General features: G+C 32.4%; 1 protein-coding gene across 2 annotated transcripts in view; it reads left to right on the forward strand.

Moving 5' to 3' along the window:
* Positions 1-7,097: 7,097 nt before the first annotated feature.
* Positions 7,098-23,999, forward strand: part of LOC106458409 (iroquois-class homeodomain protein irx-3-like) — a 72,740-nt gene continuing 55,838 nt past the window's right edge. For both annotated transcript variants that reach the window (XM_013917923.2, XM_022384619.1), the window contains exon 1: positions 7,098-7,296. In XM_013917923.2, the coding sequence (XP_013773377.1) occupies positions 7,281-7,296 (16 nt within the window). In that variant the 5' untranslated portion in view covers positions 7,098-7,280. The remainder of the gene's footprint in view (positions 7,297-23,999) is intronic.

Consider the following 23,999-nt stretch of genomic DNA (forward strand, 5'->3'; position numbering starts at 1 on the left):
TTTTAGGTATTCAAAAAAATACACTTCTTGTTCTTAGGGGCCGTCTTACCTGTAAGGTTGGATAAAAAAGACCTCCAGAATGGGGTAAAATGACCCCATTTATTAAATTTATTATGCAATTTATATCACTTAAATCGTTATTTAAGTGCTCCCAGCGTGGATTGGGAAGACCGTGCGCCATGTACAAGTAACGCATTATCTTGGTCCATTGAATAACACATAAACGTGGGTACTATTGTTTTGTGTAACAATCACGTAGATTTTAGTCACAATATACGCCTTTGGTGTGGGTGTGTCTCTGGTAGTTGTTTTGATGTAAAATTAATTAATTCGAAAGAAATAATTAATCATCAAGGGTGTTCGAAGATTAAGCAATCTTTCTTCACCCCGCGCGAGACTAAACGTTATAAATATCTGAGGGTTATTGGTCTATTCGAGCTAAATGGGCTGATTCTAACTGGACTGTAGTTTAAAAAATAAATAGACGTGAAGGCAAAGGCGAAGTCGAGGCAGGTTGGAGAGTAGGAGAAGATAAGTTGAAAACTAATTGCTGACAAACCACAGAGCCTCGTTGGTGTGGGATAATACGGCCAGGTCTTTATCCTAGGGGTCACGTGAAGAATAGTTACGTATAATTCAACTAGATGGCAGGACGTCATAACTTGTTGTTGCTTTCTTAGTGCAAAGCCACACAATGGGCTAACCCGTACTCTCACCACCGCGAGGAATCGAGCTGACCTATTGGGGGACAATGTCATGACTAATGGTAAACAGGAATGGCAATTTTTATATAGCTATATATAGTTGAACAAAACTATTTAGTTAGTAAAGTGAGTATAATAACTCATTACGATGAAAATCCAAATGAGAAGACAAATTGCTTTTGAGTGCACCATTACACTAGATGTATTGTTTAAATAAAATATATGACTAGTTTCTTAACAAGAAATTTTAATAAAGTTAAACATATTTTACAAATAACACAATAGCGATTTTTTATTGTTTTATCTTTTTATTTATGTGTTGTGACACGAATACAATTTATGATAAATTAAACATATTAATTAAATATTAAATTAAATTAAATATTAAACATATTTTACAAATAACACAATAGCGATTTTTTATGTTTTATCTTTTTATTTATGTGTTGTGACACGAATACAATTTATGATAAATTAGATTTCAGCACCTTAATACAGTTAATATTGTAACAGTTGTTGACAAGCAGTTTGCTAACACAAATATACCTTAACCATTACTGTATCTGTCGTATCTCAGTTGGCTCGAAGAGCCCCACTGTTGTACGAAAAGCCTCCTCGGCGCTGGGTTTTGCACGTATAGCGTGGTTGGCATAGTATTATACACTCTTCTGTATTTACACTCGGAAGTTATCATTCATAGTTACTGAAATAAAGTAAAGCACTTTAACATATATTGTTATTATTCATAGTTACAGAAATAAAGTGAAACACTTTAAAATATATTGTTATTGTTCATAGTTATTGAAATAAAGTAAAGCACTTTAACATGTATTGTTATCATTCATAGTTACAGAAATAAGGTAAAGCACTTTAACATATGTTGTTATCGTTCATAGTTACTGAAATAAAGTAAAGCACTTGAACATGTATTGTTATCATTCATAGTTACTGAAATAAAGTAAAGCGCTTTAACATATATTGTTATCATTCATAGTTACTGAAATAAAGTAAAATACTTTCAAATATATTGTTATTATTCATAGTTACTGAAATTAAGTACTTGAAAATATATTGTTATCATTCATAGTTACTGAAATAAAGTAAAGCACTTTAACATATGTTGTTATCGTTCATAGTTACTGAAATAAAGTAAAGCACTTGAACATGTATTGTTATCATTCATAGTTACTGAAATAAAGTGAAGCGCTTTAACATATATTGTTATCATTCATAGTTACTGAAATAAAGTAAAGCACTTTAACATATGTTGTTATTATTCGTAGTTACTGAAATAAAGTAAAATACTTTAAAATATATTGTTATTATTCATAGTTACTGAAATTAAGTACTTTAAAATATATTGTTATCATTCATAGTTACTGAAATAAAGTAAAGCACTTTAACATATGTTGTTATCGTTCATAGTTACTGAAATAAAGTTAAGCACTTTAACATATATTGTTATCATTCATAGTTACTGAAATAAAGTAAAGCACTTTAACGTATATTGTTATTATTCATAGTTACTAAAATAAAGTAAAGCACTTTAACGTATATAAAACTAATCTTTTTTAAACTTATAGCCTTCTTTGATGTACGTTTAATTTTTATTATACTTATGGTAACCTGGACACTTTAGTTTTGTTCTTACTATAAAAGGAAGCTATGAAAAATAAGTATTATTCGCATCCTTTCTAGTCTTGTTATCCACTATAACTTGTCTTTATACGGAGTATTTTAAGATGTGAAGTCAAGAGAACAAATAAAAATAAGTTAAAATGAAATTAGAAAGTACAAAAATGAGGTGAGTTTTTTTAAATGCAGATTAAATAAAAGTTTTGTAATAGTGAATACAAATTTATATTAATATTTCTAGATAAATAGCGTATCATTATTGATATAAGGATAATGTTTCAGATAGCGTTCAAAGCTACTGGTGTAAAAAATAGTTCTCAAGAAACTGCAATTACAAGTAATGCGAGATTTATGAAACTAAAAATATTTACATTTAACGATGTACACTTCAGTGTTTTCTCAAATGACTGGACAAACTCAGGTTTTGTTCTTATTATATTTCAAGACATACGAAGAGTACTGATAACTACAAGTTTACGGACACTTCTCTAATTCTGATTTGGCGTGCGTTTTTTTTAAAAAAATGGCCTTATTACTATCAGTCACTTCTGACCAAAGCAAGCTATTTACAAGATTATAAATGAAAATTAACTCAAGAGTTAATTTGATATACAGTTTTAAGTACAAGTATGCAATGTTACAAAACAAAAGCTTATACTGATTATAATGCAATGATCCATCAATTGAATCCTTGCTGTTAGCGATATTTTCGGCCATAAACCCAAGAATATCGAACGAGGTTCTGTCAGTTTACGATGTTACCTCTAGTACTTAGGAAATATCGCAACTATCATCTCTGATTTAGCATGAAAGAGAACACAAAGAGCGTTTTATACTTGAATAGGTAATAAAGAAAATGAAACCCAACTACAAAGCATTCAATATTCAACTTAATTAACTTTCCTCTACTTTTTAATATCATCTCATAAACGTTCCCAACTCATATTGTTTTCAAATCAACTAAGAAAATAAAACGCACAACACGTTGAAATTGTATCAAGAGTGTCGCAACAATAAGTATAGTTGCGTAATATGATATACATACGGACGTTTTGATAAACTAATTTTCAAATATGCTAGATATATAATACGCCTATCACACACAAAAAAAGATAAGATAGTAGTTTTTAACCGCAGGTCTTTGTTTGAAATAAGACAATAGAAGCACTGGCGAGAAACTAAGGGGCTCTAATACTTGAAGCATATTCCATTGCTGTTACACACGATGTAGTTGAGAAATAACTTTTTCTACCCAAATACAAAAGTGGATAAAATTGCTATCAATCACATTACAATATTTTGCGTTTTTTTATTCATTCAATTACCAGAGACTTTCTATCAAATAAATGTCAAATATTTCAGACCTAACTTCAACTGTGTTAAGCCTGAAGACCAATCAATATGTGCAAGCCATATGCCTAGCCGAAGTAAAAAAACAAAAAAAAAACTTTATAATTCTGAACACAAGAACTGAAATCAACTCAACTGTATTTTTCAGCTACAATTGTTTCGGCAGTAATGTATTTCATAATTGTTGATTATAATGTAACATATGTTAGCTAATCCACTGCACAAGAAAACTTATACAATGACAACATGAGGACTGTAACTTCGAGCAGTAAATAACCCACACTATTTATCAAACACACTGTTCGAAACTGCAGGCAACAGTCCATTAAAGCAGTGATTCCCAACCGTTTTGGCTTGAAGCCCCTCTTATGCACATTGTATACAATCCGCTGCCCCTCCCTTGCCAGTGTAGAAGTGAACGCACCTGTTACATGGAGATTATCGTTTTAGTTAGAAACCTGGGTTTGAAATCGTTTAACGTAACAGGAAGCAAATCTGGCTGACCCCCTGTGATGTTTCACAAACTCGCAGGGGAGTGACTCCAAGTTGTAAAATGGCGTATTAAAGTACATTTTATATTTTCTAATGCAAGCTATATTTCATACTGTAAATACAACATTAATTAGTTCGAAAGGCAATGAAGGAGAGCAAAAATCCGATGTTTAGAGCCAGATAAACAAATAACAATAAAATAATGTGTAGATAATGAAAGTTAAAGGAAATGATAAAATCTAGAATTGATAATGATAAACTAAAATTAAAACTATGTTCTAAGTTAAGAGTAAAAAACACAAAACCGACATTTTTGTCAAATGAAAGGTAAAATCTTTATTACTAGTTACGGCTGACTAGTGTTGGTAACGCAGTCCATCATTAGGGCTAGTATCTATGTTACCAAAACTAGTCAGCTGTAAGTAATAATAAAGATTTTACCTTTCACTGTGCCAAAAAATGTTGGTTTTTGTGGGTTTTTTTTTTACTTTTAATATAGTAGCATAATATGCCTGTAAAGAAATTATGCTCTAAGTATTGATGCACGTTTATTATATAATTATTTTTTCTATATTTTATAGCATTTCTTTAGCATTGTCTTTACAGCGCCAACTGGACTGAAACTCGAGTAATAAAGACAGTGTTTTCTCTGGATCGAAAAGTGACTGAACAATAGGATAGACATATTAACATATGAATCTTTCAAGGATTTTAATCGATTATCTAATTAGGCTAAGTTGTCCGTAACTGTTATGTTATGAGGTAAGTTATATTTTTCTTTTCTTCTACAGATTTGAACATTATCAAACGTAATATCTTGATACATTTCCAATTAACTTCCCATTTGTTTATTTAGTAACAAATAAAGCCTTCGTGTGTAATATCATAATGACTAAAATATCCATGAATTTCATCTTTCCACAACGAGTTTATAATATATGTTTAGTTAGGTATATTCACGCGAATTTTGAAAATTTCGCACACATGTTCTGCATGTAGTTATGAAATTCTTCCAAATATATAAATATCGTAAACTTGTACTAATCATTTTATTTAGGTAAAGGCTAGAAGGCAACGGCTAGAAACTGATATCATTTTGGCCCTTATTTGTCACCCACTGCGGATGGACGAGCCCATTTAAAGGGGTGGCACAGAATCTTGTACAAAATGATATGAGTTAAGGTTTTTAATTTAACGTACAATATAATATACTGTAATTCATTGCACTTTAATGCTTTGTTGGAATTAGAGCTCCCTTTGTTATTGTCCTGTGTACGTTATATAAAAATTTCTCTGGTACCCAGTAAAGTTAACAGAAAGTTGTAAGCCGACTTGTAAGTTAATAGTATTTACACGATTATTGTTAATAAATATTTTGTTTCACTTATTCATCTGTGTTTGTTTGTTTCTTTTGCTGTCCGAGTTAGTTTATTTTTTGTATAATATCTTCGAACCTGCGTTTCGCAGATACCTTTATACTTATCAGCTGGATATCAATGGACGTAAATACCACAATATTATATAGATTTAAGCAAAATCATTTGGTTATAACACAAATATTGAGAGATGGTGCTTTCTTAAGTATATGACTATATACATATATTATAATATCTCATTTAGGAACCTGAAGAAGCTGCCACAGTTGGGACAACGCGCTATAATTTTGTAAAATTTGATTTTCAATTATTCAGAAAAAAATTACATTTTGCCTTACTCCGTGCGACATAATAGTGAGCATGCGCAGCTTACTATCACATGACGCATTTAGTCTTACTATATTCACCTATATCAACGTCAGTTGTCGTATTCGATGGCCTTTAACGTTAAATGTACCGATAGTATCCATAGCCCTATTGACTTTAGAAACATATTTTGTCAAACTATTTATGCACCAAACGTTTTATGGGTCTACTCGTTGTTTACACAGTCTCTAATACTATATAAACCATAAAAACATTTGTTTATAAGAACAATAATTACTAATTATAGTTAGAATATAGAAAATGGGTGATTTTATCTAATTGTTGAACAATTTTTATACACTAAAACAGCCAAAACATAAAATTACTCAATGTGGTACATTGTATGGACCCGACCGATAGTGAACGGTATAAGTAATTCTTAGATCAAAAATTGAATTAACAGTCACTCTGTGCTACTATTCAAATCTTTAAATTGTTCTTAGAAGTCAATTAATTTGAAAACTCTTACAAAAAAAAAAGAAATAATGATTCAAATTTTCAAATTAATGCTTTATTATAAAATATGCGTAAGTTGTGTGTTGCCAATTATTGCCCTCATCGCAATAAAGCTAAAAAGTGTCCTTTTTTGACTTTGTAATGACTCGGTACAACGCTCAAAATTCCAAGTCCGTGCAGGATTACTTAAAACACATGCCAACCAAACAAAACTGTGGGAATTTATCGTTTCTAAAAAATAGTTTATAAAATTCATTTTCTATGATTCTCCAACACTTGTAAAAATAAAACAATGAGCATTCATCACTGTCCCAGACAGATTTAATCTCAATCCACTACTTAAAATATTTTATACTTTTTTAACAACTTTTAATTACATATACATATTTATATGGGAGTATCAAAGTATCTTCGAGACACGAAATATGTCACTTAGCGTTTTGGTAACATAATCAGCTTAATAAGACTAATGAAATCTTCTGTATATTAAAAGTCTGTAGTATTTGAGGTTTGTAATTTGTTTTATTGCAGTGTGTGAAGACTGATTATAAGAAATTAAAACATTTACGTTTAGTGTATACTTTTATGAAAAAATATCAGTTGCTTTGGTATTACAATTTGCTGTTTTGTGTGGGCTGTATTAGCGCGCCCTCCAGCGGTGGTTACTCTTAATAAAGCGCAGTTAACATACCCACGTGGTTCTCTGCGTGTTTTCCAATAACGCATCACAGCGGTATGTTATACTGTGTTCGTCTCTCTGCCGCGAAGGTTGTTGTTTATGCTAATAGTGTCAGCTGCATCTTGTGGTGTCAGTTTCTCAGGTCATTCCCTGATTTCTTCAAGTGGCTTGTTGGTACCATAACCTGTTGAAATAACTCCTTGGAAGGAACCCGTCACGACGATGAAGTCCAAGAAAGGTAAGCGTTCTGTGGAGTGTAGTCAATTGCTTGTTGTGGCTCTCGCGCGTTGCCTGTAGTCATACGGTACACAATCATTAGTTTGACTGTTGAGTGAAACTTTCGTTCATTTATTGACTTGTTTATTGAGGTAAGGAAATATATTACACGTAATTTCATAGTAATGTTCAGAAAGTTTTAATTCATTATTGGTAATTAATATGATAAATACATTATAAAAAATAAACAGTGCTGTATGCTATAAACTTCTACATTCAACACATTACTTTGAGGTTTGGTATTTTGGCTATAATTATCCCAAACTGTACTGCAGTTAAAAAATATTCATGTAAATGAAGTTAATTTCTATGATAAATACAACATATTTACAATAAGCAACGACGTTAACTGCCTAGTTTCACCGTAACAAATTTAACATATTTTTTTAGTGCTATTTAGACTGCTTAATGTGGTAGTGTATTTTTTGATATAATTTGTAGAAAATTTCTTTACTTTTTAAGAAACACTTTCATCAAACACTTATACAATTTAAGCTTTTCAGTTCTTTTAACATGAGGTTTTTAAGTGGTGAGAGGACGTGAAAAAAAGTGGATTTTAACGAGCTGACTATAGGTTGTTTAACAGACCCGGTTAGTCATTAAACATTCTAAGAAATTACTAATATAAATTATTTTCATCTTGATACGCAGAATTACACCTTTGGATGCTGTATATGTTATATTTATCTATTCTAGTTAATGAGTGACAAGCATTGATACTTTGGCTATACATAGAATATGTATATCGTTTTTTATAGTCTATCTTTACATGTTTACAAGTTTTTATAATGGCACTTTTAACTAAAGATATTGCTTTCAAAAAGGACTCGTTTGCTTGTTGAATGTACACTAAGCACGTGATATAAGAAGTGTTACACAAGCTGTCATCGATCACTGCTTGAATATAAACAACTAAGAGATGACTTTCATATTTAAGAGATGCCGAAAGTGTCGATGCAAACCAAGAAACTCCTGTAGGTATCAATAAGTAAGCCATTTTCACCCTCATGGTGAATGTTCAGTTTTCCCAAAAAGTCGTTTGTACATAATTCAAGCCTTAAAAATACTAATTTATATCTTGTGACAAGGAAAGTAGTCATCCAAATAACAAAAAAATCGTTGCTGATATCCATCCACATGGCGTTCAACTTCAGTAGATTTTCGAACATAAATAAAACGTTGTCTTCTGTCTTACTGAAGTAAGTCCCAGAGCGTTGTCTTTATTTTGATATATCGAATTTAAATTCCCCATAATCTAGCTGTTAAGAAACTATTTTCTTCCCAGATTTTTGCAGTCAGTTATGCAACATATAAAAGTAGTTATTTCGAGGGTACATAACATGCTTCACTTCCTTTCTAGTTTCATCGATCAGAATTTTTCTCTGTATTTCTCGACATCTTGTTTCACGAATACCTCTGTTGTTATTCTTTATCGTATAGAATGTATTTTATTCTTATCAGGGAACGCATATTGTCTTTAATCAGAATTGTAATCGTTACTGTGTACAAGCTGAATTTTTCTTCTTTATCCTCAACAATGAAGCGACTAATGTGTGTACATACCAAAGGGAATGATATAAGAGATGTTATTAAATATCTATCGTGATGGGTTTTACTTCAATACTTGTGTTAGGTATGAAGTTTGTATACAAGTGTTCATTTAGAAATACACTGGGCCGTTAATCGTTAAAACATTAGAAAGAAAGGAAGAGAGAAAAACACAAAGTTAAACAGAATAGCCTTGAAAAATATACAGATTTGATTTTCTTTGTTTTTGAATTTCGCGCAAAGCTACTCGAGAGCTATCTGCGCTAATCGTCCTTAATTTTGGAGTTATAGTCTAGACTCTAGAGAGAAAGCGGCCAGTCAACATTATCCAAACGGGGCATATAAAGAGGAATACTTATTTGATGCAGGTATAGTAGTATAAATGTCGAAGACAAGTCAATTCACCTATTCAAATGCATAATATCTTTCACATTAATAAGTCGAATGATCTTCCATTTCTGCAGCATAATACCTAAAGTGAGTGAGTATGCATCCCTGGGTAAGTAATGAGAGACTGCAGGTCAATACATCCTTTGTGCGCAAGGAGCTCTATGTCACTTATCGCCTATTTGAATCCAGTGGAAAATATTAATTGTTTTATAACTGTTATTGATATTTGGATATGAATATAACATCTGACTCCCGAATAATGTCGGGGTAGTATTATGATCTAGTTTAGCTAGTTTAGATTTGATTGACTGGTTCTAGATAAGAAATGATCAGTACATTGCTGTGTTGTGATATTATGAACAGTACTGAACTGTCTACTTTGATTGAATTCCTTGATGAAAAATACCATTTAAAGCGTGATAATGCATCATTTTTATCAGTAGATTCTAATTTGATGTTTGTATGCGTTAAAAGGTTTGTGAGATAGAGGAAAAATACTTTACTAACGTTAGTCTAAGAAAGGTGTCTGGTTTCTACCATTAGTACTCACTATCACACGTTCTCTTAGAAAATACTAAGTGTTAAACACATCGTTAATTTATGTTCTACAGATCACTGTGAAAACCAGTAGTTTTAATAATGTGGATTTATGTTCTACAGATCATTGTGAAAAACAGTAGTTTTAATAATGTGGATTTTAGAATAAACTTTTTTAAGTGATAAAAGTTTTACTAGAATTAGTTGAATCATTTAGAATGGATACGTTGATGTAGATGAAACTTGACCAAATTTCGAACCCAAACAATGATTTTACCATTAAATGTCATCTCTTTTAGAAGGCTATGACATCAATCTTTTTTGGAACTTGTAGTACCAAGATATTGTCAGATCAGAACGTAGACACATTGAAAAGAAAAAACACTCGCTCTATAAAAGCGTGGTTTCTTTCTTCATGTATTACGAGAGCACAAGGAAAAAGAAAGCTTGAAAATTTCAAGTGTGCTGATTCATTAATGGTCCAGTCCACATTTCTTACAAACTTTCTTTCCGACTTTAGGGTATTTTTGTGAACTTTTCCTTTGGAAAACGTAATAAAAGATAAAAAAAAAGCCTTTGGATAAAGCACTTGTTCACATATGGCAATTTGTTTTGTTTTTTTCAGGATACATCTGTAACACAAATGTAACACTTTAATGTATTGGTTTGTTTGGGGACTTTTAGTTTTACTACTTTACAGTGTTATAAAAGTCAATCAAATGAGTATCCGCATTTTCTTTCGTATTTCTATATTGCTTGTTTTCATTTATATACTGTTGTGTCGTCTTAGTTATTGGAACCTTTATTTAAGCCTTAATGGGTGAATATGGCGTTTGTTAACAATATCCATTGTGATAAATAGGACGATTTTCAACAATATCCATTGTGATAAACATGAGGATTGTTAACAATATCCATTGGGATGAATATGGCGATTATTAACAACACACATTGTGATGAATAAGACGATTGTTAACAATATCCATTTTGAAGAATATGGCGATTGTTAACAATATCCATTTTGAAGAATATGGCGATTGTTAACAATAATTATTGGGATGAATATGACGATTTTTAACAATATCCACAGTTTTTAGTTCGTTGATAATAACTAGTACATTTCTTTCATTGAAGTTAATATTACCTTCGCATTCATTTCTGTTACATTCGTTTTATGCATTCATTTTTTCTTCATTTTTAACTTAATTATCTATGTCATTGATCATGGTAATGGTAATTTTGTGATTGTTAATGGTATTGGTAACCTTACCTGCTTTTGCTTGGTAGATTTGGTGTGTTTTTTTGTGTGCTTTCAGTAAGAGTGGTTCTTTGTTTTCAGTCATGAATTTGACATCTTTGCATCAGTTAATGATAAAACATTATTTTTAAAGATATGGGTTTACTTATCTTTAGAATTCTGACATATTTGCTTATACTGAATATATTAATTTGTATTCGTCTGTTTTACCAATGACTGGTTTCCATAGAGATAACATAATAAGGACATTTTTTTTTCAATAATGTATTATATCATTGTCATCTCCGTTGATTATGCTAATAAATTTGTCTTCTTTTACGGTAATCGTACGTTTTTCCCCGCTGACGATATTGACACTTTGATATTCGTTTATGATAAATATATTTAAGTTTTCGTTGATCATACTGATACTGTTATCTTCCTTGACGGTACTGGTAGCTTTTCTTCGTTGATCAGACACTATATTTGACTTTTTTGGCCATACTGATACTATAATCTTCCTTGACGGTACTGGTAGCTTTTCTTAGTTGATCAGACACTATATTTGACTTTTTTGGCCATACTAATACTATTATCTTCCTTGACGGTACTGATAGCTTTTTTTCGTTGACCATACACTATATTTGGCTTCGTTGATCATACTGATACTATAATCTTCCTTGCTTTTCTTCGTTAATCAGACTCTACATTTGGCTTTTTTGATGATGCTGGTACTTTAACCTTCGTTGATGGTATTGCTAGCCTTTTCTTTCGTAGTGATATTGATATCTTCGACTTTATGATACTGGGACATTTGTCTTTGCTTAAAACAGTGTGATTTTTTGTTTGGTTTAGTTCATGATGAAATTGGTACATTTAAAACTCGGTTGAAGATACCATTAATTCTTTGTTTGCTGATGGTCGTCACTAATGATTCTGGTATTTTTGTCTTCTCTCAAGGCTCTGACACTTTTTTTTTTGCTTATGAAGATTGTGTCTTATATAACTACAGGTACTCTTTGACGATAAGAGTACTTTGATCTTCGTTTATGTTACTGGTGCATTTTCTTCGTCATTAAAACTTTCGTTTGTGTGTGTGTAGGTAGAGAACATTTGTATTGTTTTTCTTTTTATATGCTGGTATCTTGTCGTGAATAAGGATACTAACACCTTCATCTTCTTTGACGATATTGTAATTTTACTTACGTTATGATACTCGTTGAAACAGATTTCACCCAAGAAAGATAGTTACACATAACTATATAGAACAAATCTTTCATATGGTTTATAAACGTTAACGTTTTGCTAGTCATTCCGTTTTTATCTACTATAAAAATGTCTTAGTAATTCATGTTCGTCTTCCTCATTGTGAAGAATTTGAAATACATATCTTAAATTGTTCGGCCACTAAACCTTTACAACTTTAAAAAAAGTATTCCCACTCTTATTCTAATCTCCAAAGTGATGGTTTCCGTTTACACCAACTCTGCATCTGCTCCTTAAGAGCGTACTATCATTGTTATATTGTATGGTTTACGTTTACGTATTCTTTGTAGGGACTTGCATGAAAGGAAAGCGAGAAAGAACTGAGCTGCAAATAACAAGGTTGTTCTGAACTTGGGCAGTGTTGTTTGTTGTTTCAAAATTTTCCGCAAGGCTACACGAAGACTATCACCACGTATAGTGTCTCTATTTTCGAACTTGTAAGCTAGAAGGAAGGTAGCTAGTCAGTAGTATCCACTGCCAAATCTTCGGCTTCTTTTCGAACAGTAGATTTCACTGTCACTCTTGTAGCACACCCGGCTTCAAAATCTGAACTGCGTTTTTTCAGCAATGAGTCACGAAGGATGAATTTTCTGATTGACATTCTGGGCACTCTAATCAGTAAAAGTAAACTTTTACTCGCGGTGTTGGAATCTAGATGTCACAGCTGAGGTATTAATGGCAAGTTGTGGGATATATTTTTATCTGTTTATTTGGAATAGAAATCATAGAAAACAATTCGAATCACAAGGTCCTCACCCCCGGTAGCTGAGCAGTAAGTTTGAGGACTTATAACACTACAAATTCGGGGTTCGATATCTGTAGTGAGAACAGCACAGACAGCAAACTTGTAATAAAGTACATAGAAGATCCGTACTATCGTTATTAGAAATAAATTGCCGTATTTTATATATATATATTCTTTTGTTGTAAAAAAGCGAGCCGTATTTTATATATCTAATCCTTTGTTGTGAAGCGAGTACGCCAAATCGTTTTAGCTAACATAGAATTATGATAATTGCGTTAAATTCTATACTTTTCTGTTATAAAGAAATATTTTCCTAAGTACTTATTCTGGTTCAGGGTTAAGCCAGTGTTTGTTTGTTGTTAAGTGCAAAGCTACACAATGGACTCTTTGCAGTTACCGAAACCAGATTTTTAGAGTTAAAAGCTATCAGACTTACCACTTAGCATCTGGAGTTACACTAAAAAAGCTCCAGAAATTTTAGAATATTGGCTGTAACGTTTCCTTTACTAATGTCTGTCATTAAAAAATATATGCACGTGTGCAAAATGTCATTCATTTAGTTCTAAATTTAACCGTTTTCGTGTTATTCTTGTCCATTAAGTATACGTTTACTTGTGGCAAATTTATACTTAGTCTTTGCGAAAAACTGATTGCATAGTTATCTTAAACACTGTATAATGAAGGTTTTCGTTTTGGGTTAGTTTTTACAAGACAAATAAAGTGGTTAGTGAGAAAAATTTCGACTCTTGGAATAAAGTTTTGAACATTTCTTATATAGAACTTATATTCTAAAAACGATAGTTTAAGGGCCAACCATGAAATTATTCCTTTACAAAAAAGATAATATAAGATATAAACACAGAATGTTTTCTTTTAGCCGATGTCGTAAAAAGAAAAGAAAAGAAATGCTTCTCTTTAGTTTCACCAAAGTAACTAAGAAAAAAATAATAGCCATCTTCCAACCACTCTTAGATTTAAAGCTTAATCTTTCCAATGGCATTTAAAGTAACTTTTCTTGTGATGTTTGGTACTACATTTTTGCTGTAAAACAGAAGGTTATACATGTTACCAATACACTCCTTGAGCAAGTGGCGTGGTTCACCCTGCATTCCCTATAAGAAAACTCGGGGAATATAAATAAAAAGACGTAATTACTAGTGTTGTTTTGTGAGTACTACAAAGTATTGGAACCTGTTTCATTAATTTTTAAAGCGATCCTGAATACGGGTCAGTAGGCGTGTGTGTGTGTGTCACCAGTCTGTCAAGTGTTTATTCGTGTTGTTCTAGCGCATTCTGTCATTGAGCGGTTCTTTTGTATTACGTGGTAAAAATAACGTAAATACCAGGACATCTAACGATAAAGAATTATTTTATTTTATTAATGAGTAAATAAAATCTGAAGTTTGACACAAGGTAGTTCACTTGTATGCCTAACTTTAAATGCAACGTTTGAAAAGAAATTCTGAGACTAAGGGTACGTCTAATTCACAAACAAATTTGAAGACAAAAAGACGCAATAGCTCTCACTTATAAAACTGCATAACTCTCTTACTGACACTTAAATGTTCCAATCATTACTGATAACTTTCATTTATATCGTACCATTGTTTCTACATATTACACAAACCTTCTCGATTTTCAACTTTTATGAACTTTTAGATTTTGACGTCATCGTAATGTCGAGCTCCCTCTAGCAAGCATCTAAATTAAAACATTTGAAATGTAGCTTACAACAATATAAATGTGCATCAACGTGAGAACTACTTAAATAAACATGTTTCAGCAACCATGCCACAGTTTTTAAGCAAAATTATCTTCCCTTGCTTCAAAGCACTCAACACCCATGCCCTGTTTTACAGTAGCAATAACTATATTGCACTTACTTAGAACCACTGCTGGAAAGGTTAATTCGAAAGGTCGGGCTAAATACTTTCCAAAATGGTCAAGTATGATGGAAAAGGTCAATATTGCACCTGACCGTCCCAGGTCTTAAAATAACTCAAAAGACCTAAAACTTATCAAGAAAGAAGAAGGTCATTCTGACTACTTGATTTTCTGAAACAGCAATGGAGATAAATTGCGCCAGACACTTGTTAAACCTTAATGAGCACTTTACTTGTAGAATTATAGCAGATACTAGGGCCAATAGTAGTTTTAGACCACACTGAGGCACTTACCGCCAGCTATGTATTCTACAGCTATATATCCGAATACACTGGACAAGGCAGTATGCCACAGATCAACGTCAACATATTTCTTCTATTGAAACATTCATCAAAATCCTGTATCAATAAAACATTATGCATGTTGCTCGGGTGTACTGATAACTGTGTTTTTGAAAAATGCATTTTGTGAAATTATCATGTTGAGAAATGTGTGTGTAAAGGAATGGCTAATCCAAAGTATGTTCGTTAGGTTTGTCGAGATGATACTGATTTACAAAACTCTTCACTAGTCTGTTTAAACAGCAATGCTACCACCTACTCAGTTTTTGGCACTGTAGGATTCTGAATTCCCCAAAGTCTAAGCCTTCGTGTTGATATTTTATGGCGTATAACTTGTGTTTGTTTGTTTAAAAAATCAAGCCACTACCTCATAAAGGAAGAAATCAAACTTAGTGGTAGACGAGTGTTGAACGGGCACCGCTGTAGAGAAAAAAAAATCGATATCAGTACTCCACAACACGTGTATGGTTGTTAGGCGCACATTATAATTACTTCTCAGTGGCTGCCCTAGTGACCAGTTCCTTGAACAGTCCTGCTATTGAGTATTTCCTTGTTGGCTTCATGACGTGTCACCGGCGCACATGTTGTTTGTAAACAACAAATATGTCATGTTTTTCCCTAGGGTTTATAATATTGCCAGTCTACTTTTGAGACATAATCCTCCCCCCCTCCTTCAAACACACGTGTTTTGAGTTGTTTTGCACTTATTTTTATGTACGGAATCATCTTTATGTGCCTTTCCCTATCAACAGCTCCATCGATCTGATATTTTGTTCCTTCTACATTTATCGTCACCACTTGAATTTGCTAACTTGATTGTTTCGGTTTCAAACTCTGCTACTTTTTTATGAGCAAGGCCATTTTGATTTCTGCAAAAATGGAAAAAAAAAGAGAAAGAAAAAGTACCGTTTGAACTTTTTTGCAATCTTTTAATGCTCCTGGGTGTAAAACTGCACTTCAAAAATCGAAGACATTTCATTATCGATAAAAGATCAAAGAGTCTTCGTAGAACTAGATGTATCTAATTAGTTATTCTACTGTAGGATGTTTCCCGACCATCACTTTCAAAACGAATATGTTTATGAAGTTGCGATTGGCTGTTAATAACCATGGTTACAGGTTATTGATCTTTTAAAACTTTAAGCTACCTGATACAGTTTAATTTTGTTTTCTACAGATGATCGTACTTGTGTGTTTAAAAAGTTCAAAATATTATCATAAGAAATGTGTGTAATACGCGAATCAACGTAAATATAATTCAATAGGAATGTATAATATACATAGGCAGGAAGTCTTATTTACCGGATTTCTATCGCTTTATCTGCCAATAGCGTCATTCAAAATTTAAACATTACAGTTTTTTGTTTTGTTTTTACAAAAAAAAATTCTACGTATATGTTTTATACATTAAAAACTTGCAAATATGGAGAGTACCGAAACATTTAAAAACAACTAAAGAAACTTCAATGGAAGAAAGCAGAAGATGATAAGTTTTTCTTCTTTTATATTAGTACGATTTGTAGTACTTTTCTCTACGTATTTCACTGCTATTGGGTATTTTCATATCAGTAATGCTAGAGGTACTAACGCGCTTTGCGAACTTTATTCAAAACACTTGTGCAAAAATAATTATTATTATTATTGTAAGAAATTTTAGTTGTAAGTTGTAGCTTTCTATGATATTATTGTAGTGTTCTAACACTGGGCGGGTTCTTTTCGATTATTTGGCGAACATAATGTCAGGTCCAGTCCTCGTAACGATAACGAATTAATTTATTTGTTCAATAACGTTTGATACAGGCTGCGTTCACTTTGACACAAGTTGTGGGACTAAGTTCACAAACAAACTTTCAATATAAACTCTGAAACTACTGTAGGCCTTGCTCACTAATAATGTTTAGCAGAAATATCCTTGGTTCAAAACAAATGCTGACTAACGAACTGATTATATTATAGGAGCACTAATTCTTACTGAATAATTTTAGTTGTTTAATCTTCTTTATCAACAAATACTAAATCAATCACACACTGAATACTTCACTAACATCTCATTCACTAATTCCTCATATTTATAAACAATGTACCCTTGTTTCTAAATACTGTCCAAAATTACTTGATTGTTGACGTCATTGTGGACTTTCTAGGTATTTTAGGACTGTTTTTATGAGCTTACTTGATCTTATTGTTGAGCACTTTTTAACAAACATCTAAGTTAAAGCATTGAAAATACAGCTTACAAGAATACAATATTCTGATTTCTATGTGTGTGTGTTTATTAAGTCTTGTTATAACTATTTAAGTTATTACGTATTTCTTTTAGTTTCTTTGTGAAATTTTCTATTAAACATAATAACGGTTCAAAATTATCCTTATTAGTCATGAGAAAGAATATAAACAAAAATAACACGTTCTACGAAAAGAGAAGTAGTTCTTTGGAGATTTTTTATTTTTTTGTGCATCTTCACAAGATATATATTTGTTTACTTTCTTTTATTTTGAAAGTTGTATTTATATATGAATGCTAGCATATTTATTGTCAGAATTATAATCCAAAGATTTGTTTTTATTTGAAAAACGTCACGTACTCATAAAAGTTTTAAGATGTTTTATATAACTCTTCTTAGCCAGAGGGTTAAGTTCATTATTAAATTACCATGTTAGCGTATCGATCTGAGCATGCATATAACCGTACCGCCCGTAGCGTATCTCTAGTGAAATAAAAAAAAGAAGAGAGATTAGATTTACTACTGGAAACTAGTATCAAACTCTGTAAGTTGTTGTTCGGTGTTCAGTATTTTGGAAGCTCCTTTATAACATATCATGTGCTGAGTTCTAAAATTATAGGCTGTGTCTATTAGAGCACAAATATTTCTTTTTATTATTGTATTCTTAGCGTCAAAAGGAAAACTGGAAAGAAAGGAAAAAAGAGAGAAAAATGGAGAACAAAAAAACATAGGTCAGGTCTTAACTGTGGTAAATTGCTTTCATCTTTACGTCTATAGAACGATTTCCGCTCAGACAACGTTATCATCTTTACCCCAGCTGCTAGCAAAGTCCCTTAGACAGTGTCTCATCTTTTATCAGAAACTTCCGTTAGAATAATTTCAGTCGATTCTGTCAGATTCCTGAACCCCTCGCACGATGGTACCTCTCTTACACGTGACGTTAATACCCCAGTAGAAGAATGTAGACAGCTAGTGTTTCTGTCTGGCTTAGGCCTGGGTTCCTTTATATACTTACTGTTTGAAAATCTCTTGATTCACTAATAGTTGTTGATTATATCAGGTGCTGATAGGTTGGATTGTACCAATATGTTACTTTAAGTGCTTAGTTGCAAGGTGAAAAAATAACAATATGCCCAATTTCAGATGATATAACATATTCAGGTATTACAGTGAATTAATATAATGTCAGTAAATATAAAAAAAAAGTTACAAGAATCTATTATTAAACTATAGAATTCACCAATAATTAAATAACGAACGGTCGAACTTGTAGCACAATAAAATTAACTAAAATATTACTTTAAGGTTATTATATCCCCCAGTGGTTAGGGGTAAAGTTTACGGACTTAGAATGCTAAATCCTGGGTTCGATTCCCCGCAGTGGACAGAGCACAGGTAGCCCATTGTGTAGCTTTGCACTAAAACAAAAAATAAGATAACACCAGCTTGTTTGTATAATCTCGTACTTTCATGGATTTCAATTCATATGTCCAGAATATTTAGGAATTTACAAATCGTTTCCGATCAAGAATCGCAATCTCAAGATAAGATGCTCACATGATGGAGAACAATGGACCATTGCTTCAAAGTAAAGTGCGCAGATGATGGTTTGTTTGTTTGTTTTAATTTCGCGCAAAGCTACACGAGGGCTATCTGCGCTAGCCGTCCCTAATTTAGCAGTTTAAGACTAGAGAGAAGGCAGATAGTCATCACCGCCAACTCTTGGGCTACTCTTTTACCAACGAATAGTGGGATTGACCATAACATTATAACGCCCCTACGGCTGAAAGAGCGAGCATGTTTGGTGGGACGGGAACTCGAACCCGCGATCCTCAGATTGCGAGTCGAGCGCCCTAACCACCTGGCCATGCCAGGCCAGCGCGCAGGTGATGGAGAATCAAAAACCACTATCTTAAAAGCAAAGCAAAGTGGAGAACCAAGGACCACTACCTCAAAGCAAAGTGCGTACATTGTGGAGAATTATGGACCACTGCCTCAAAGCAAAGAGCGCAGGTGATGGAGAATCAAAAACCAATGCCTTAAAGCCCCCAGTAGCACAGCGGTATGTCTGAGGACTTACAATATACTTGATGTAGAGCCAAAGAACATTGTCCAAAGTCAAAGTAAAATGTACACTTGATGTAAAGCCAAAGAACATTGTCCAAAGTCAAAGTAAAATGTACACTTGATGTAAAGCCAAAGAACATTGTCCAAAGTCAAACTAAGATGTATACTTGATGTAGAGCTAAAGAACATTGTCCATAAACAAAGTGCTTCAGATACAAGATATAACGTCAATAGCGAATCTCAATGTCAGTTGCTGAGAGTGTTAGTATGAAATTCTACTGTTTTTTGTTTGGCTGTTATATGTTATATGTACGCACAAATCTGTATAAAAATTAAAGGGTAAACGTGGATTATATAAAAGAAGAAACACTTGGGTTCTGGAAACAACATGTACTTTATCAACTACGTGATAAATATGTTTGGTAATTATTTTCACAACAACTCTATTATTTTTCGAAGAAGTACAATTTGATAATAAACTTCTAGATTTGGATATGGTGGCTCTAGCGTGTGGGCAACAGTAATGACAAGTTAGGTAATGTATAGGATAATAATCAGTTGGCTGGACTAAATAGTTAATTGTCCTTATATATACTTATGTAATTTTGTCAATTATTATAAAACTAGCGTCATAAGTAGTTTCAATTAGAGATTTCACAATGTTAAAAGTTTTAGTCCGAAATCATTACGTACGTCTTCATTTACGATGTCTGTGAACACAATTTGGATTATTGCCCTTACTTTTTTCCGTTTTATAACTAGTATATATCAGCAATCGGTCAACTCATGTAAGTTTTATCTTAAGGGCTTATACTTTCGAAGAAGAACCAATACTAATGATGAAAAAATGTCTTTCCGCATGCCTGTTAATACAAAATCAGTAGTTCTTTGAATCCCTACTATACTAATTTCTCTCTCAGCTTTTTCTTTGAAGTTTTTACTTGATACTTCAATAAGGTTGTTAAATGTTAGTGGGCTGTTTTGAGTTGTCTACGTGATTCAGGGATGCTGCAATCATCGACAAAATATACAGTAAGAACATAAATATGCAATAACTGAAGAATTGAAAGATTCTGTGGCGCCGTGAAGATGGTTTTCAAAAGTATGATGATTAGAACGAAAAATACAGAAACAGTTGAAGGTTGTCAAATACACGTTTTTATCTTGATCCCTCGGAGACTCTATTGTATAACGCATTTAATCTGTGGGTATTTACATCTGTTTATGTATTTAAACAGCTACAATTGTATAACAAGAAAGTGACTGTAAGCACAAAAATACTCTCAAAGCTAAAGTTTGTTTCCTTCAGAACAAAGCCAGCGTGAGGAATCGAACCCCAGATGTTAGCGTTTGAAGTTCTTAGACATATCGCTGTCCCACCGGGGAACTTGAAAGTAAATAACAAATGTAATAACGCTTTATAGTACTAATTAATATATGTACCTTAAAATTTTTATAAATAACATACTTGTATAGAATGCACGTTAATCCACTAAAATTAATAGAATAAAACGAATTACACAAGTAAAAATTTAAATAATGCATTTGTAGTTAATTAGGTTATACAGGTATGGGGGAAAAAGACTAAATCGATAAAAAATGGAATAATAATCTCGATTATTTACATTTGAAATACAGTACTTCTGTACAGAATGGAATAATGGATCCAAATGTTTTTGTATTAAATAATATTATTACATTAGTACATACAGCGAAGCTGAAAACTAGTTTCACAGTCAGTACAGCTAATTAAATGCATTTTTTTTTTACGTTCCTACTTTTAAAGATTAGAATACGTTATTTCATCAGATAAATATTTTCGGCCGTAATTCCACTAATATCTCATGAGGTTCGGCCAGTTAAGGAGATTGTAGTTAGTCTTAAATACAAATATAATATACTAACAATGGAAAACAATCTCTATAGTAAAAGTATAATAATGAAAAATAAAATTCAAAATGAATAACATTCGATATATATGAAGTTTTGAACAGCTATTTGTGGGATAATAAATTTATTTCTTTACAGCATCTTGTTTTTAATAGTAAGGTAAAATCAGTTTGAATGAACTTGTACCTTAAATGTTGAACGTGATCAGTTTCATTGTTAGAGACGAAACATTGTATAGAAATAGATTTATTATCCCACAACTAGCTGTTCAAAATTTCATACTGTTCGCAAGTTAAGAAGGTACCTTTCAGAAAACAAAAATTTGATATATTAAACAGTATAATAAGAATTGTTTTTGGATATAGCAATAAATAAATAATATAGTATACCTTACTTGGGGAACACAGAAAAACTAGCTGTTGGCTTGAGCTATTTTTATAGAATTGTCTGTTTTCGGATATTCGCGCAAAGCTACTCAAAGAGTATATGCACTATTTGAATGTCACTTTTATTGCTTATCCACGACCCTAAAGTGCGAAGCGTCTTTTTTTTTGGGGGGGGGGATGGCCTCAGGACGCAAAGATGGCACGCTAATCACTGGGAACATTGGTAAAAGGTGGAAGAGTGCATTATACATTATAGGCTGTCATTTTGTGATTTTACACAAGTGTCCAGAATAGTTTTGTAGTTAATCCCTTGCTTATAACATGATATCTGATATTTACAACTTCAACAACGCCTATGCAAATATATCGGCTAAACTTACAGGTCAGAGACCGACCTCTTAAGTTTCGATTATCGCCATTTTTAATTTTGAACTACTGAAACACATACCGCCACATTAATTTTGAACCAAATAATGGGATTGACTGTCATACTTTTAATGTATCCTCAACTGGAAGAATGGAGTGATATTGCAGCACGAACCTTAGCATGCTAACTTCTTGGCTACGCCAACCCATAAATAAAAGGACTTATATATATATATATATATATTGTGTGTGTGTGTATACTAGGCACTGTACCTTTTGGTTAAATCGACGTTTATATAGTTGCAAGAATTTACATAAAAAAGAGCTAAACACATAACAGGTTATGACTATACTCAAGGTACAAATTTCATTACGCAAGGGTTTTCAAGGTAAACTTTATAGAGTTCAACTGGTTATGTTAATATTTTCCTTGCTTATTTTAACAAGATGTGACTGACATAAGTATCACCTAAAACTAGATGTATCTCCACAGGGTCCTTGAAAGTGTTCTGTTTCAAGAGTAAATAAAACCAAAATTAAGAGTAACAAATATTGTAATTCTTGCTTTTGAAGTTCATGTCATACTGTGTTGTAGCTACAGAGTGCATAATTCTTCTCGTGATTCATGGCATGCGCACTTTCCACTGAAGTCACGACAGCAAAGATTGCAATGTTAAGCGACCCTTATGCGATGTCATTTTACTGTCTGACAGACAACACACTACTGTATGGTAGCGCGAGTGATTAAAACTGAAAGATGAGAAATATGTAAACAGATCTTTAGACGCTTTAATAAAATTATAAGTAACTTGGTTACTTAACCCAAATAGGGTTATATGTTTTATTGCCTTCAGCGTAGTGAGTGTGTAGTTTCATGTTCTATACTTAGTTTTATACTCAAAACTTTTTCTGGCTCTTATCTGTTATTCAAATGCCAAAAGTATCAAGACCCCCCTGAACCTTTACATTTGCTAGTTATTGGGCCACTGATTTTTATCACCACCTTATATTTTTATATTTAACAGATGCCAATATAATACGTTAACGGTCTGAATCTTTCACTGTTGAATCTAGCGTGTTATATACTTGTTGTTCCTTGCTAAAGAAACGGTGAATACAAACAATACACAGCATTAATAAATATATTCAGGAATAATTCTGGGTTCACAGAAAAAGAGTACGTTGTTGTAAGTGAACATCTTGAAAGTAACTTACAAAATAAGTATTTTAACCATAAAATTACTGATTTGTTTATTTAGAGTTCACTACCGGTTGGGTCGGTACATTTTATCATATTGAGTAATTAAAAAATGTGTCTGTCGTAACACTTGCCGTAAATAACTTAAAAAACAAAAAAAACTGGTTGAAATTTCTCATTTTTTGCGTAAAATACAGAGGCAACCCAAACAGTAATTAGTAGGAGTAAGTACAGTACTGTGTGTGACTCATATGTTATTAAAGATTCTCTGACCAATAAATCCATGGAACTACATTCAATTTTATGCATAAATTGTTTAGAAAAAACAAGTATTGAAAATTGTCCACGTGTACCGACACCAGTAATTTTAGGCTTCAAATCTTAAATTCACCTTGGTGAGAATTAACGACGCATCAAATATATATATATATATAAGTGTGTTTACAACATTATTGTTAAAAGTAATACACATTGTGTTTACACGCATGATTGTAAAAAGTAAGACACATTGTGTTTACATGCATGATTGTTAAAGTAATACACATTGTGGCTGGAGGCATGATTGTAAAAAGTAAGACACATTGT

Source organism: Limulus polyphemus, unplaced genomic scaffold, assembly GCF_000517525.1.
Source record: "Limulus polyphemus unplaced genomic scaffold, Limulus_polyphemus-2.1.2 Scaffold458, whole genome shotgun sequence".
In the NCBI taxonomy this organism is placed as follows: Eukaryota; Metazoa; Arthropoda; class Merostomata; order Xiphosura; family Limulidae; genus Limulus; species Limulus polyphemus.